Here is a 16944-nt window from a genome sequence, read left to right as displayed (position 1 = left end):
CTCATTTCTTATTTGGGTTATTTGCTTCCTCTTCTGTTTTTATTTTGTCAGTTTGCCAGCAGTTTATCAATTATGTTGATCTTTTCAAAGAACCAGCTTTTGGTTCTCTATTTCATTTAATTCTACTCTAATTCTTATTATTTCCTTTCTTCTGGCACCTGAGGGCTTCTTTTGCTGCTCTCTTTCTACTTGTTCCAGTTATAGGCTTAATGTTTTGTTTATGGCCCTTTCTTCTTTTTGAAAGTGTACATTTATTGCTATAAACTGACCTCGGAGCACTGCTTTTGCTGTGTCTCAAAGGTTCTGGTAGGATGTGTTTTCATTGTCATTTGATTCTATGAATTTCTTTATTCCATCCTTAATTTCTTCTATAACCCAGTAGTTTTTGTGCAAGATGTTGTTCAGTTTCCATGTGTTTGATTTTTTTTCCTTGCTTTTTCTATTGTTGATTTCTACTTTTGTGTCTTTATGGTCAGGAAAGATGTTTTGTAATATTTCCATACTTTGAATTTTGTTAAGGCTTTTTTATGGCCTAATATGTGGTCTGTTCTGGAGAAATGTTCTATGTGCGTTGGAAAAGAAAGTATACTTGGCTGCTGTTGGGTGGAGTGTTTGGTATATGTCTATGAGATCAAGTTGTTGCATTGTAGCATTTAGATCTTCCGTGTCTTTGTTGAGCTTCTTTCTGGATGTTCTGTCCTTCCCCGAAACTGGTGTGTTTAAGTCTCCTACTACTATTGTGAAGCTGTCTATCTCTCTTTTCAGTGCTGTCAGAGTTTGTTTTATGTATTTTGGAGCCCTGTGGTTGGGTGGATAAATATTTATTATAGTTATGTCCTCCTGGTGTATTGACCCCTTAATCATTATATAGAGTCCTTCTTTATCCTTTGTGGTGGAATTTACTTAAAAGGCTATTTTGTCAGAGATTAATATTGCCACTCCTGCTCTTTTTTGAATGTTGTTTGCTTGATATATTTTTTTCAACCCTTTGAGTTTTAGTTTGTTTGTGTCTTTAAGTCTCAGGTGTGTCTCTTGTAGGCAGCATATAGACGGATCATGTTCTTTTATCCAGTCTACCACTCTCTGTCTCTTTATTGGTGCTTTTTGTCCATTTACATTCAGAGTAATTATTGATAGGTATGAGTTTAGTGCTGTCATTTTGATGTCTTTTTTTGTGTGTTGTTCACAGTTTCTTTGTTCCACTTGATTTTCTGTGCTTAGTCGTTTTTCTTTATTTTCTTTTCATCTTTTTCATTGTTGTTGATTTTGTGTTTGCTGAGTCTTTATATTTTTCTAGTTTTTTATTTTGACTTGTAGGAATGTTAGGTTCCTATGTGATTACCTTAATATTTACCCCTATTTTTCTAAGTTTATAGCAGTCTTTTATTTCTTTGTATCGCCTTGACTTCCTCTCCATATGAAAAATCTGTGTCTACATTTTTTAAGTTCCTCTTTTTTGTTTTAGTGTCATCTTTTACATATTGACATCTGTTTCCCTGTTTTCAGTGTTTTAGCTTTGGTTTATTTTTGTAACTCCCCTGTCTGGGTTGATATCTTGTTGCTTTGTCCTGTGTTCTAATCTTGGGTCGTTATCTGATGTTACTGATTTTCTAACTGGAGGACTTCCTTTAGTATTTCTTGTAATTTTGGTTTGGTTTTTTCAAATTCCCTAAACTTCTGCTTATCTGGAAATGCCCTAATTTTGTCATCATATTTGAGAGACAGTTTTGCGGTATACATAATTCTTGGCTGGCAATTTTTTCCTTTCAAGGCTTTATATATGTCATCCCATTGCTTTCTTGCATGGTTTCTGCTGAGTAGTCCTAGCTTATTCTTATTGACTCTCCTTTGTAGATGACTTTTCGTTTCTCCCTAGCCGCTCTTAAAATTCTCTCTTTATCTTTGGTTTTGGCAAGTTTGATTATAATATGTCTTGGTGACTTTCTTTTGGGATCTACCTTGTGTGGGGCTCGATGAGCATGTTGGATAGATATCTTGTCATCTTTCACAATATCAGGGAAGTTTTCTGCCAAGAAATCTTCAACAATTCTCTCTGTATTTTCTGTTATCCTCCCGTTCTGATACTTCAATCACTTGTAGGTTATTCCTCTTGATAGAGTCCCATATAATTTTTAGGGTCTTCATTTTTTTAATCCTTTTGTCTGATTTTTCCTCAGATAAGATAGTGTAAGTGATTTATCTTCAGTCTCACTAATTCTGACTTCTGTTGCCTCAATTCTGCTCCTGTGACTTTCTGTTGAGTTGTCTAATTCTGAAATTTTACTGTTAATCTTCTGGATTTCTGATTGCTGTCTTTCTATGGATTCTTGCAGCCTGTTAAATTTGTCATTATGCTCTTCTCTAATCTCTTTAATTTTCTCTACTGCGTGTTCTGTGTTTTGCCTGATTTCCTTCCTAATTTCTTGAAGAGTTCTGTATATTAATCTTTTGTATTCTTCATCCAGTAATTCCAAGAAATTTTTCTCCTCTGGAAAATGTCTAGATTCTTTATTTTGAGGGCTTGCTGGAGCTGTCACAGACTGCCTCTTTACGTGATTTGATATTGATTGTTGTCTCTGATCCATCCATAAATTATTATATTTATTTATTTTATGTTTGCTTACTGTGTCCTAGCTTCTTGTTTTGTTTTGATATGCCCAAGTAGGCTGCTCGTAAGAGCTAGTTTGATTACTGGCGCCTTTGGAGCTTTAATGTCCTGTCACCAGGTGGTTAGATCTGTTACCAGGTATGTGAGCTCAGGAGTCCTCCCACTCCTCCTATATGGACTCAACTCAGGTGCCCAGGTAGATAGCCGCCACGTGTATGGTAGTATCTCACCTACAGTCCTATACAGGCATGGGTGACTGGTGTAGGCACAGGCATCTGGCTGCAGCAGGGGGACACACTCTGAGCAAGGCAGGGGGCTGACGGTTGCCCCCAAGTGTCCAGGAGGAAGGCATGTCCCTGTTTCCTGTAGCGCGTAGGTGGTTGGCTTTGTAGCCGGACTATGAGTACCCAATGCTGTTGCCTGTAAGGACTAGGGGACACCCGTTATTCTTGAACCCCTATTCCAGGAGGCTAGGTGGTATGGGTGGAGCCACCAGTCCTCAGGCCCCTGATGTGGGTAGGTGAAGACTCTGCTTAATGGGCAGAGCAGTGTCAAATATCACCATCCTGCCACTTCACAGCTGAAACAGTTCAAGTTAGACTTCAGGTATATGCCTTGTTGTACTGTGGTAATGAGGGCCTACGCTGTTGAAATGGCCCTACCCAAGTCTCTGCAGCGAGAAAGGCACTCAAAGTCTGTGGATCCCTTATGCCTGTGCCTAGGCAAAGGAGCTGTGCCTACCCTGGGTTCCTGGCTTGGGGGAGCTGGCAGTTTATTTTTTCCCCTTTTTGTTAATTTGTTCACTCTCCAAGGCCAGGAGAATGGCTCAGAGTGTGTGATGGATCCTACCTCCAGCCTTGGTGACTTGGCAGTTGATAAAGCTGTTCCGGGACCCAGTGCAGAGCAGGGAGCAGGGAGGTAAATGGGAGAGAGTTTTTTTCCCTAAGGGAGGTGTTTTTGATCTGCACGATAGGCCAGATGCAAGTACTTGTCTTTCGCTGATCGAGGTCTGCTTCTCACTGGTGCTGGGTGGCCAAGTAGACTCTCTGCCACTGAGTATCTCTTGGTGTGGAAAACGCACCTCCCAAGTATCGCTGCTTGCCTACCTTACCACTCACCCATGAGCTGATCAGGCCGGAAGGGCTCAGGCTCTTACCGGATCAGGTCTGGCAACTCCTCGCTGCTTCCAAACGGTCTCTCCCTCCCCCTGCCACTCAGTCTGGTTCCTCAGCTTTGCCTTTGATGTTCAGGGCCCCTAGATTGTTATATATTATTGGTTCGCTTGTTTTTTCGGGTCTTTGTTGTAAGAGGTTCCACCGGAATTGTCTGACTACTCTGCCATCTTGGCCCCGCACCCAATAAACTGTTTTTTATTTCTTTATGTTACTGATCTATATTGAAGATGACATTTTCCTATGATTTCAAAAGAATGTTTAATTAATTTTTCTTTAGGATTCAAGCTGTATAATTTGAACAAGTGAAACTTTTTTTTTTTTAACCTGATTAGGTGTTTAAGTGCTCGGGTGCTAACCAAAAGGTCAGTGATTTGAACCCACCAGCTGCTCCACAAGAGAAAAATATGGCTCTCTAGATCCATAAAGATTCACAGCCTTGGAAACCCTATGGGGCAATTCTACTCTGTCCTATAGGGTCTGTATGAGGCAGAATCAGGTTACAATTTTAAAAGCTATTGGATCATATGGAAATGCATAGTATCATATGAAAATGCAAAGTATCCTTTGTTGTTTTGAACAATAAAGAAAAATGTAATATGTAGCCGATGGGGATATTGAAGGGAGCAGCTTCAGAATAAGAATTGAGAAGCTCCGGCTTGGGATAGTCTCAGAGCCTCCTACCTCCTGGGTAGGTTGTTTTCAGCCTTTGCCTCAAAGGAATATAACGTTTTGTTCTTGCTGTTTAAAGATGTTCAAACAATTTGAACTCTACCATTAACACTTCAGTCTAATGTATGTTAAGTAAAAAAAAACAGCAAATAACACCACCAATATTAAAGGAAGTACAAATAGTGCAAATCTTAAGAGTTGTGAAGAGCTGAAATGAAACACATCTGTTTCCCACAAATATTAGAGATATGCTGGGACAGGTGTTCATATTGCTTGAGAATCAATTCATATTCAGTGATATATTCTTCAGTGTAAAGTTTCCACCTTTTATTGTGAAAATACATTAGGACTAATCATTTTAATTTCCCTTTTTTCATTTGTTCATCATTCGAAGGAGGCTTGTATTGGTAACATATAACTGTAACACAAATATATGTTTTTTCACATTTGTATTAAGAGTCCTATTTCAACTGAATATAGTTAAATCCTTCATAATTCAATATATCCTACTATAGCAGTTAGTTTAATCACATAGTTTCATATTTAAGTAAAGGATAGTTAAGAAATAACGTTGACTGTATTAGTACCAAAATCTTGAATAAAAACCAATGTTTATTTTTCTATTTTACCCTCAAAAACAGACATTTTAATAAGTTCATAAAGTAAGCCTGAAACTATATGGTTTAATAATAACAATGATAATAATTAGCATTCACTGCTTATGAAATGCATGAGATGCTGTTCTAAGCACTTTACATGATTACTAATTTAATCCTGACAACTGTATTATTATCTCCATTATTGAGATAAGAAAACTGAGGCCCAGAAAAGTTGGATAATTTCACAAAGGTCACTCAGCTAGTAAGTGATGGAGCTGGGTTTTATACCCGCATGTTTCTCAACTTTGAAATAGTGGAAAAAGCCGTAGCTCACATCCCCCTGTCTGACACCAAATATAAACCAATGATTTTTTTGATCAATATGTTTCAGTATCATTGGGCCTTAGCATTTTCATCTATAAAGTGATAACGTTGGACTGTATATTACATGCTTTTTCTAGCTCTAAAAGTCTATATTCTATATAGTTTAAAACTAACTGTATATTATCCACCAGTGGGAGTTGGTTAAGTAAATTTTGGGATAATCATTCAGTGAAATTCTAGCCTGACATTAAAAAAAAATCAGGTAGAACTGTGTTATGATGCATAAGGACTATCCATGATATTGGAAAAAGAATGAGCCAGTTGTATAACTGTATGCATACTATGATCCCATTTTCTGTAAGGAAAAAGCAGTGAGAAAGAAAGATGTATGTATACTAGTATATGCAGAGCAAAGTTGAAGAACTGAATACTCATTACCTCTGGGAGACTTTTGCTTTCTCCTTTATGAATTTCTGATTGATTGAATTAATTTTTACAAGTATGTATGGAGTCCTTGGGTGATGCAAACAGTTAAATGCTCAACTACTAACTAAAAGGTTGGCAGTTCGAACTCACCCAGAGGTGCCTTGGAAGAAAGGCCTGGTGATCTCATTCCAGAAGGTCACAGTCTTGAAAATTCTATGGAGCACAGATCTACTCTGCAAAACATGGGTTCACCATGAGTTGGAATCGACTCAATGACAACTTTAAAAAAGAGAAAAAAAAAAATTTAGTATGTGTCTGTATGTGCCTACGTGTGCACTAGAGAGAAGACAAAGGTCTTCTGAATCATCACTGGTTGGACCAAATTTCAGATTAATTGAAATAACAACTTATTTCCTTCTATAGCCTGTGAAATGATGATATGGCATCCAGTCGTTTTTGTAGCTATTTAAACCATCGCCATATTTTGTGTTCTTTTTAAATACTTTGTTAGCTTTTTGCATGATTCTACATGAATAAAAATGAGGTAATTTTATTTTATTCCTTACTTTCACTGGTAATTGCCTGAATACAGGTTTTTAATTTCCCTTTTTGTTGACGATGATCCTTTCTTGAGCGTTGCTGCCCAGGTTTTTATTAACCACAGGTTGCTTGATTTTGAGAGGAATGTCTCTATTATGGAGTTGGGTGTTTATATAAGGAAAAGTGGAGCTCTGACTCAAGACTGATGGTCCCACAAGCAGCTTTCTTTCTTTTTCCTTATATAAATGTAATACAGTGGGCAACTGGTTCAGACAAGTAATGGTTTTCATTCTTACTCCCAAAGAGCGGTCGGTATGCAAGAGTATATGTCTTATTTAAAATTGTATTTCTTTTTACAGTACATTCTAAAATGAACTCTTCTGTGTTTGTATTATTCTTACAAGATGTGTTTCAAAGTTTAAGACCAGGAATGTGTTTTTCAGATCTTTCTGAAATACTTAAGTGAATTACTGATTAGAATATAGGTAGTTGAATAGAGAGCCTGCCTCAAAAAATGAGACTAAGACCTTTGTATTTTCCATTAATTTAATCTAATCTTGATTCTGGGCTATTTTAACTGATCTATTCAGTTTGCTTGAGACCAGCCATGATTTATTTAATCCATTGATTTATATATTCCACAAACACACCATGTTTCAGGCATGATGATACAGAGTTGAATAACCAATGATTAGACTCAAACCATGCATGTAATGGGGAAGACAGATATTCAGTATATATTTTGGCTCTAATGCAATGTAGTACATTAGCAACATGAACTAAATACTATGAGGGTATAGAATGTAGTGAGCCTTGATGAGGGAAGGATAGTTGGAGAATCCTGGGCTTCAAGAAATGAGAATGATATGGCCACAGAGATGAAAGGAATATCTGAGTAAATAAGCATCCTGAGTATCTCAAGAGATGTCTTCATGTCTTTCCATTCATTAATAGAAAGAGACTGGAAGTATAGAGCTTTGTATGGGATACCCCACTCTGTAGGCCGGCGCTTTGAGATTTCAAGTATCCTAACTAGAGGTACCCTTGGGAAGTTTGTACAGCTAAAGTAAAACTTTTCTATGGTGTGAGTTAGATAAAAGATTTTGTGCGTATGATGTATCAGGTATGCCAAAGTAGACTAGATTCTTTCCAAGTTCTGGCCTTCCAGGCGTTTGTAATCTATAAATATCAGTGTTTAAAAGTACGAAACTATGTAAAGTCATTCTACTATTTCTTTAATTCCCCTTGTGTCCCCACTTTGCCACAAAGGTATATATTTCCATTTTTGCCAGGTCAAAGATTTTTATTAGGTCAAGATTTGAAAGATTTTTCATTTTAGGTGGCTGGAAAGTACATCCAGCTGAAAACCATCATCCATTTAGACTACATGCTTCATTTGAATTGTGTTTCTGGATGCAAGTCAAGTATGACAACTGTGAGTTTCATAACTTTCTCTAACTTGATTCAAAATGTTTTGGGGCCAGAATTCTTCTAAGGTCTTTTCTGTCCTCTTCTGGCGAGGCCTTATGGAGGTTATCAAGGTCAAGACTATACTGCTGGGTCTCATAAAAATGCAGGAGAGATGAGGAGCCATGAGTCTTAGGCTTGCATCATGTCTTGTCCTTGTCCATGCCCTTTCAGTAATGGCTGATCACATCTTGTTCAAGGTGAGCATCTCACTGGGTTTATGCCTCTGACAAGGAGAAATGGATACTTCATATCCAGTATTTTGTTTGCTTTAGAAATGCCCAGGTTCCTTCATTGGAGTTATAGTTTTTAGGCAATGAGAGTAAGTTATAAAGGGGAAATATGCTGTCAAGAATGTTGGGTGAAGAAGAGACTATAGAAAGTTATAGTCAGTGGGAGTAATTCCAGTGAGTGGCAATCAGGAGTCAATAGTGTTCACTCCTATAGACTCCTAGGGGACACCCAAACGCAGATGGAGCTTTCTGTTTTAGGATTATTTTATTTGAGATCTCATCATCCATAATATCTCAGCCCCAAATTATTCACTTTGTTTAAAAAAAAAAATCAATCCTGGTTAATAAGATAAAATAATTGATTTTATAAACAGAAAGCTGAGTATTTAGTAATAGAGCAACTTTAATATTAGAGCAACTTTAATAAATCAGTAAATATTTATTGAGCATCTGTGATGTGCCAGAGAATAGTATTTAATGTTGAAGTAGGTACAGTTCTGGCAAGAAGTCATGAAGACTTTATTGCCAAACAGTAGAAATTGATTAAGATATATATTGAAAAAACATTTAAGAGGTGGAAGCAACATGAATAGACATGAACTATGGCCAGTGTGAAAGAGAAAGGTTTGTGAATGTTAAGAGGTTTCTAGCTTTGGATGATGGACTGGATGATGATGCCATTCACTAAAGTAGAAAATACAGGAAGGAGGAGCAAGTGTTTATTGTGGGTAGGAGGAAAGTGAATGAGTTTTTGTTGATTTGAGGTACTTGAGGGATATCTAGATACAAATGTTACAGTGGATTGAATCATGGTCCCCAAAAAGATATGTCCACACCTTGGAACCTGTGAATGTCACCTAATTTGGAAGAAGGATCTTTGCAGATGTAATTAAGTTTAAGGATCTAGAGATGCAGTCGTGTTGGGTTATCCAGTGGGCCCGAAATCCGATGACAGTGTCTTTATAAGAGACAGAACAGGAGAAGAAACACTGGGAGAAGTGAGAAGGCCATGTGAAGACAGGCAGAGATTGGAGTTATACAATCACAAGCCTAGTGGCTCCACAAGAATGCCTGGAGCCACTAGAAAGTAGAAAAGGCAAGGAAGGATTTTTCCTTAGAGCCTTCAGAGGGAGTGTGACCCTGCGGACACCTTAATTTCAGACTTCTCGCCTCTAGAACTGAGAGAATAAATTACTGTTGTTTTAAGCCACCAAATTTGTGGTAATTTGTTACAGCAGCCCTAGGAAACTGATACAGATGTCTAACAGGAAGTTTAGAAATACTAGCTGGGTTCTCCAGAGAGGGATTGAAGCAGGACATGGGATTTGGAAATCATCAATATAGTTGAAGTCATAGGAATGGAGGGAATGACATGGTGAAGCATGTCAAGTGGAAAGAGGGCCAAGTTGGGCATAAATACATACCTCGGGTTTCTGTCTCCACCACTTGACTAAATTGTACTTGTGAAGGTCGCTAATACCTTCTATATTCTCAAATACAATGACAATCTGTGTGTTCTGATCTTACGTAACTACTCGGAAGCATTCTTCATAGTTGATGACCTCCTCTCTCTTGAAACACTTAATTTTTCTTGACTTCTGTGACACTGTTTTCTGGTTTCTCTTCCACCAGACTGGCTAGTTTCTCCTCTTGTGCCTACTCTTAAAGGTTGGATAACCCCAGGACTCTACCTAGGCCTCCCGCTCTTTGTCATTAGCATGAGCTTATTGTTGTAACTCTAGAAGAAGACAAACTTGGTAGGAGACAGATAAAAGTATAACCAAAAAAAAAAAACCCAAACCCGTTGCCGTCGAGTTGATTCCAGCTCATAACGACACTATACGACAGAGTAGAACTGCCCCATAGGGCTTCCAAGGAGTGGCTGGTGGATTCGAACTGCCGACCTTTTGGTTAGCAGCTGAGTTCTTAACCACTGCACTACCAGGGCTCCAGATAAAAGTATGTGATATGCCAAATCCAATAGAATGTGATTTAAAAAGATGTGCATTCCTTCTAGCCAAGAAAAATATAGATAGAACACAGAATTCCCTTGTTATGGATTGAATTGTGTCCCCCCAGAATGTGTGTCAACTTGACTAGGCTATGATTCCCAGTACTGTGCGGCTGTCCACAATTTTGTGATCTGATGTGATTTTCCTATGTGTTGTAAATCCTACCTCTGTGATGTCAATGAGGCAGGGTTAGAGGCAGTTACATTAATGAGGCAGAACTCAATCATAGGATAAAGTTGTATGTTGAGTCACTCTGTTTTGAGATAGAAAAGAGAGAAGCTAGCAGAGAGGAGAGGGACGTCATGCCACCAAGAATGAAGAGCCAGGAGCAGAGCATGTCCTTTGGACCTGGAGTCCCTGTGCTGAGAAGCTCCTAGACCAGGGGAAGATTGATGACAAGGACCTTCCCCAGAGCCGAAAGAGAGAGAAGGCCTTCTTTGGGAACTGGTGCCCTAAATTCACACTTCTAGCTTCCTAAACTGTGAGAGAATAAATCTGTGTATTAAAGCCATCCACTTGTGATATTTCTGTTATAGCAGCAATAAATAAATAAGACATCTCTCAATCTCAATCTGATGATAAGTTAAGAGGTTAAGAAGTAATTCCGTATGGTTGTGAAGAATCTATGGAAACCATTCAATGAATTATTTAAAAAATATTTATTGGGAATGTACTTTGTGTAGTACACAGGCACAGACAGAACTAGCCAACGTTCTAGATGCTGGGAATGCATCAGTTAAAAATCTGCAAAAATCCGTATGCTCATAGAATTTACTTTCTATTGAGGGGAGACAAACAATAAACAAATGACTAAGTAAATTTTTAAGTTTCTATGAAGATAATAAATGCTGAGGAAAAGCATAAAGCATGTAAGGGGGCTGAAAACAGAGAATTCCAGAAAGATGTTTACTTGTGTTTTATTGATTATGCAACGGCATTTGACTGTGTGGATCATAACAAATTATGGATAACATTGTGAAGAATGGGAATTGCAGATCACTTAATTGTACTCATGCAGAACCTGTACATAGACCTAGAGGCAGTCGTCTGAGCAGAATAAGGAGATACTGCATGGGTTAAAGTCAGGAAAGGTGTGAGTCAGGGTTATATCCTTTCACCATACCTATTCAGTCTGTATGCTGAGCAAATAATTGGGGAAGCTGGACTATACGAAGAAGAGCACAGCCTCAGGATTGGTGGAAGACTCATTAACAACCTGCAGTATGCAGATGACACAACCTTGCTGAAAGCAAAGAGGTCTTGAAGCACTTACTGATGAAGATCAAAGACTACAGTCTTCAGTATGGATTACACCTCAAGATAAAGAAAACAAAAATCCTCACAAGTGGACCAATAAGCAACATCATGATAAACGGAGAAAATATTAAAGTTGTCAAAGATTTCATTTTACTTGGATCCACAATCAACACCCACAGAAGCAGCAGTCAAGAAATCAAATGACATGTTGCATTGGGCAAATCTGCTGCAAAAGACCTCTTTAAAGTGTTGAAAAGCAAAGATGTCACTTTGAGGACTAAGGTACACCTGACCCAAGCCATGATATTTTCAGTCACCTTAAATGCATGCAAAAGCTGGACAATGAATACAGAAGACCGAAGAATTGATGCCTTTGAATTACGTGTTGGTGAAGAATATTGACTATACCATGGACTGCCAGAACAACAAACAAGCCTGTACTTATTGGAAGAAGTACAGCCAGGTGCTCCTTGGAAGCGAGGATGGTGAAACTTCGTCTCATGTACTTTGGACGTGTTATCAGGAGGGACCAGGCCCTGGAGAAGGAAATTATGCCTGGTAAGATATAAAAACACCTGTTGCAGTCAAGTCAATTCCAACTCATAGCGACCGTATAAGACAGAGTAGTACTGCCCAACAGGGTTTCCAAGGACTGACTGGTAGATTTGAACTGCTGACCTTTTGGCAGCTTTTAACCAGTGCGCCACCAGTGCCCAATAGTAAAATATAGGATCATCAAAAAAGAGAAAGACTCTCCAAGAGATGGATTGACACAGTGGTGCAACAATGGACTCAAACACAGCAATGATTGTGAGGATGGCATAGGACCGGGCAGTGTTTCATTCTGTTGTGCATAGGGTCGTTGTGAATTGGAACTGACTCCATGGCACTTAACAACAACAACAAGGGGGATAAAATAATACTGAAATTTAAATGGAGTGGTTAGGGCAGGTCTGACTGAAGAGGTGATGTGTAAGTCATATGTGTATCTCCGGGAAGAGATTTTCAGGCAGAGGGAATGGCAAATGCAAAGGTCCTGAGGTAGGAGTGTGCCTAACATGGTCCAGTAACTGCAAGGAGGCCAGTTTGCCTGGAGCAGACTAAGGGAGGAAATAGTAGTAGATGAGGTCATAGAAATAATTGAGGGGGAGGGACAGATTTCAAAGGACCTTATAGCCTATTGTAAGGGCTTTGATTTTTATTCTGAGTGAGATGGGGAGCCCTTGGAGGATTTTGAGTGCAAAAAGAGACATGATCTGACATATTTTAACAGAATCACTGGCTACTGTGTTGTAAATATACTACAGGGAGATTAGAGTGGAAACAGGAAGCCAGTAGTGAGGGTATTGCGATAATCAAGTCAAGAGGTTATGGTGGTTTACACCAGAGTGGTAAGGGTAGAGGTGGTGAGAAATAGTTGGATTCTGAATATATTTTGAAGGTATTGCTGACAGAAATTTCCAGATGGATTGAATCTGTGGTTTGAGAGAAAGAGAAGAACCAAAGATCGTTCCATAGTTTTTGGCCCGAGCAACTGAAAAAATGGAGTTGTTGTGAACTAAAGGAGGAAGCTTTCAAGAGGAATAGGTTTGGGGATGAGTTATGAGTTCAGCTTTGGGTATGTGAAGTTTGAGATGACTGTTAGATATCCAGGTAGAGATATGGAGTAGACATTTGCGTATATGAGTTTAAAGGTCCGTGCTGCCTATATAAATTTGTGAGTATAAGTCTATAGAGAGATTTGAACACGTGCAACTAGATGAGATCACCAAGGAAATGAGTGTAGTTAGAAAAGAAGAGAGGCTTAAGGCCAGCCCTAGGTACTCTGATGCAAAGAGGTTGGTGAGATTAAGAAGCTGAAAAGGAGGCCAGTTTGCCTGGAGCTGACTGACTGAGGAAGAAACTAATAGTAGAAGTTACAGAAAAAATTGGGGGTGCGGTGGAGTGGGAATTCACATAATTCTCAGGGAAATAAGAGAAAATCCAGAAGAGAATAATGTCCAAAAAGTTAAGTGAGGAAAGTGTTTTAAGGAGGATGGAGGGATAATCATGTCAGCTGAAAGGATGTAAGACAAGGGCTGAGATCTGATCGTTGAATCTAGTAATGTGGAAATCATTGAAGACCTTGACAAGAAGAGGGTGGTGAAAAAAGCCTTTTTGGAGTGGGTTTAGGAGAGAAAGGGAGGGGAGGAAATAGAGTTGATGCTTTTGAAGAGTTCTACACTAAAAGAAAGCAGAAAAATGGAGAGAGAAATGGGATTAAGGGATGGTTGTGTTTCTCTTTCTTTCATTTTTCCAGGTTAGGAGAAATAGCAACATGATGTATGCTGGTGGGAATGACCCAGTGGTAAGAGAAATTTGGTGCAGGAGAGAGAGGGGAGGACTGCTGAAGCAATGTGCTCGAGTCACCTGAAGGGAATAGGGTCAGGCAGAGGATTGGTTTTGAGAAGAGCAGGACAGTTCATCCACAATGTTGGCCTTAGTGTACCCTTGGAGCTGCATAGGAAGACTTTAAAATGCCAAAGAAATGGAAAATCCAACCAACTAGTAAAATAATTTAGCTACAACCTAGGAAGGATGTTGCTGATCCAAATCCCAGGAAAGAATTAGGTAATGTGTAATTTGTATCTCGAGTTCATGTCACAAGATCAAACCATTTTTAAGGCATGAAATTTCTGTTACAATCTATTAAATTCCTTGAAAAATAGTTCTCTGCATGATTGATCAGCTTGTCAGGGAAGAATCCAAATTGTGATTTGCTATCAAAAGTCTTTGGTTGACATTTAAAATTATGTATAGAAATGATGAAGTAAATCAGATGCACACTATTAATACTTATGTTTTAAGTTTAAAATAACCTTCTTATTTTTTAAAAATAAAGTATTTGTACCTGTAATCCCAGTATAATTACGATTTCAATTTAAAAGATCAAATTAAATAATTGATTTAGATTTTTTTTTTTTTTTTTTTTACAACCAAGTTTTTATGACCAGGAGGGGAATGTTTAGGAACTTAAGAGTCACCAAGTTTTTCTGTTTAATTTATTGTAGTTTTAAGAACTTTGTACCTGGAAATGTGTTGTATGTCAGGCAATTGAAGTGATTAAAAAGAAAATTGGATATATTAAATTTATAAATACAAGTTAAAATTTTAAAGGGAGTTTAATAAACTAAATTTTTTAATGGGACTAATGTTAATTAACCTACCCATTAAAAGTAATTGCTATAATTTACTAGTTTTATTAACTAGAATAATAAGATTTATAAGATAAACTGGAAAGTATAAGGAAAGCAAAGTTTTTACATTTTGAACTTCAATAATTTGAACATTAATTTGTGAAACATAATAAATACAGCCATTTCTGTACAAAAATTCCAAAAAGCTCACACTCTCCTCTGTACCATAATTTTACAAATAGCATGCCCACGTAAATAATGTGCACACACATATAGTGTGCAGAAATGATGAAATTACATTAAAAAGTTCTGGCATAGCACGCCCTTGTATATACCACTAATGTCTTGTGACATTTCGAGCAGTGAATTTCGGCCTCATTCACCCTCATTCAATAGTCTGAAAATGTTACTTTGATAATGTTTTGTATAATAAAGGTGTAAGTCAAGAAGTCATGAACCAACAAGCAGGGGTAGCGCTGTCCGGCCTAGCTTTCAACAGTGGATTACCTAATATAACAACAGAAGCACAGACATCAAAAGACAAAATAAATAAATGAGATCTCATAAAAATGAAAAACTTTTGTTCATCAAAAGAGTTTACAAAAAAAGTAAAAAGACAAGCTATGAACTGGGAGAATATCTTCAGAAACCGTATATCTGACAAAAATCTAATAACCTAAATATACATAAAACTTTGACAACTTGACAGCATAAAAGACAGGTAACTCAATCATAAAATGGACAAAGAATTTGGATAGGCATTTCACCAAAGAGGACATTCACATGCCCACCAAACACATAAAAAGATGCTTAGTGTCATTAGTCATCAGAGAGATGCAAATCAAAACCACAGTGAGATGCCATTTCACTCCCGTTAGGATAGCTAAGTGCGGTGCAATGGATTGCTTTTTGTGTGGACTTTCTAGTCATGGTTTTGTAACTCCTCCTCAGGTGATTAAGTGGGACTGTGTGATAGGGTAATTGTGGCTCACCAAGGAGATTGGTCAGTTTTGCCATCCCACTGGGCTTGAAATGAGCCACCCCAGAGGTGGGAAAGAGAAGAGCCCACCACCACCAGGGAAGGAGAGATGGGCAGGAGAAACCCGCAGGAGACAGCACAGTGGGCTTCCTTACCCATGGAGCAAGAAAGCTGAGTGCCTTTGGGCAGAGACTGAGAGCCAGGTAGAAGCCTACACCTGACCCACGAATTTGGGACTTGCCAGCCTCCATAACTGCGTGAGCCATTTCCTTTATAAGATTAGGGAACCCAAAGACGGGAGGGAGAGTACTGAGGGGAGAGGGAGTAGTTGATGTTTAGAGATGATGGAGTGGTACAGCAGCTTGGAAAAGTTGGACATTTGGGACATCTTTAACCTCTGCCTCATAGGAACCAGCTTTGTGCTGATCCTTATAAAAGAAATTATACGTTTACTAAGATTAAAAAAAAAAAAGAAAATAAATGTTGGCAAGGATGTGGGGAAATCGGAACACTTGTCCATTGCTGGTGAGAATGCAAAACTGTTACAGCCATTGTGGAAAACAGCGTGGCAGTTTCTCAAAAAACTAAAAATAGAATTACCATATAACCCAGCAATTCCACTCCTAGGAATATACGCAAAGACTTCAAAGCAGAGACTCAAAAAGAGACTTGTACACCACTGTTGATTGCAGTACTATTTACAATAGCTAAAAGGTGGAAACATTCTACATGCCCATCTACAGACAAATGGATAAACAAAATGTGATATACATATGTACAGTGGAATACTACTCAGCCAGTAGGAGAAATGAAATCTTGATACATATTACAATATGGGTGGAGCTTAAAGATGTTGTTGTTAGGTGCCGTCGAGTTGGTTCCAACTGATAGTGACCCGTGTACAACAGAATGAAACACTACCTGGTCCTGCGACATCCTCACAATCATTGCTATGTTTGACCCCATTGTTGCAGCTACTGTGTCAATCCATCTTGTTGAGGGTCTTCCTCTTTTTCGATGGCCCTCCACTTTAACGAGCATGATGTCCTTCAGGGACTGATCTCCCCTGATAACACGTCCAAAGTACGTAAGACATAGTCTCACCATCCTTGCTTCCAAAGAGCATTCTGGTTGTACTTCTTCTAAGACAGACCTGTTCATTATTTTGGCATTCCGTGATATATTCAATATTCTTCGCCAACACCACAATTCAAAGGTGTCAATTCTTCTTCCGTCTTCCTTATTCATCATCCAGCTTGCACATGCATATAAGGCGATTGAAAACACCATGACTTGGGTCAGGCGCACCTTAGTCTTCAAGGTGACATCTTAGCTTTCCAACACTTTAAAGAGGTCTTTAGACATTATGCTGAGGGAAATAAGCCAATTATAAAAGCACAAATATTGTAAGACTTATATAAAAGGACAAGAAGAGGCAGATGTATAGAAGGGGAAAAGAGGGGGCTAACAGTGATCAAG

General features: G+C 38.4%; 1 protein-coding gene across 4 annotated transcripts in view; it reads left to right on the top strand.

Annotated features, from left to right (window-relative positions):
* The window catches only part of ARL15 (ADP ribosylation factor like GTPase 15), a 540185-nt gene that overhangs the window by 155577 nt on the left and 367664 nt on the right, over positions 1-16944 (top strand). Inside the window, exon 1 of one of the 4 annotated variants that reach the window (XM_023734974.1) lies at positions 7753-7776. The exons of the other annotated variants lie outside the window; for them this stretch is intronic. Coding sequence (XP_023590742.1) covers positions 7768-7776 — 9 coding nt within the window. The 5' untranslated portion in view covers positions 7753-7767. Of the gene's footprint in view, positions 1-7752; positions 7777-16944 lie in introns of those variants that run through there. 4 annotated transcript variants of the gene reach the window in all.

This window comes from Trichechus manatus, unplaced genomic scaffold (genome assembly GCF_000243295.1).
Source record: "Trichechus manatus latirostris isolate Lorelei unplaced genomic scaffold, TriManLat1.0 scaffold00074, whole genome shotgun sequence".
NCBI classification, from domain to species: Eukaryota; Metazoa; Chordata; class Mammalia; order Sirenia; family Trichechidae; genus Trichechus; species Trichechus manatus.
Note: the sequence above shows the minus strand (reverse complement) of the source record. Positions and strands in the feature narration are given on the sequence as shown.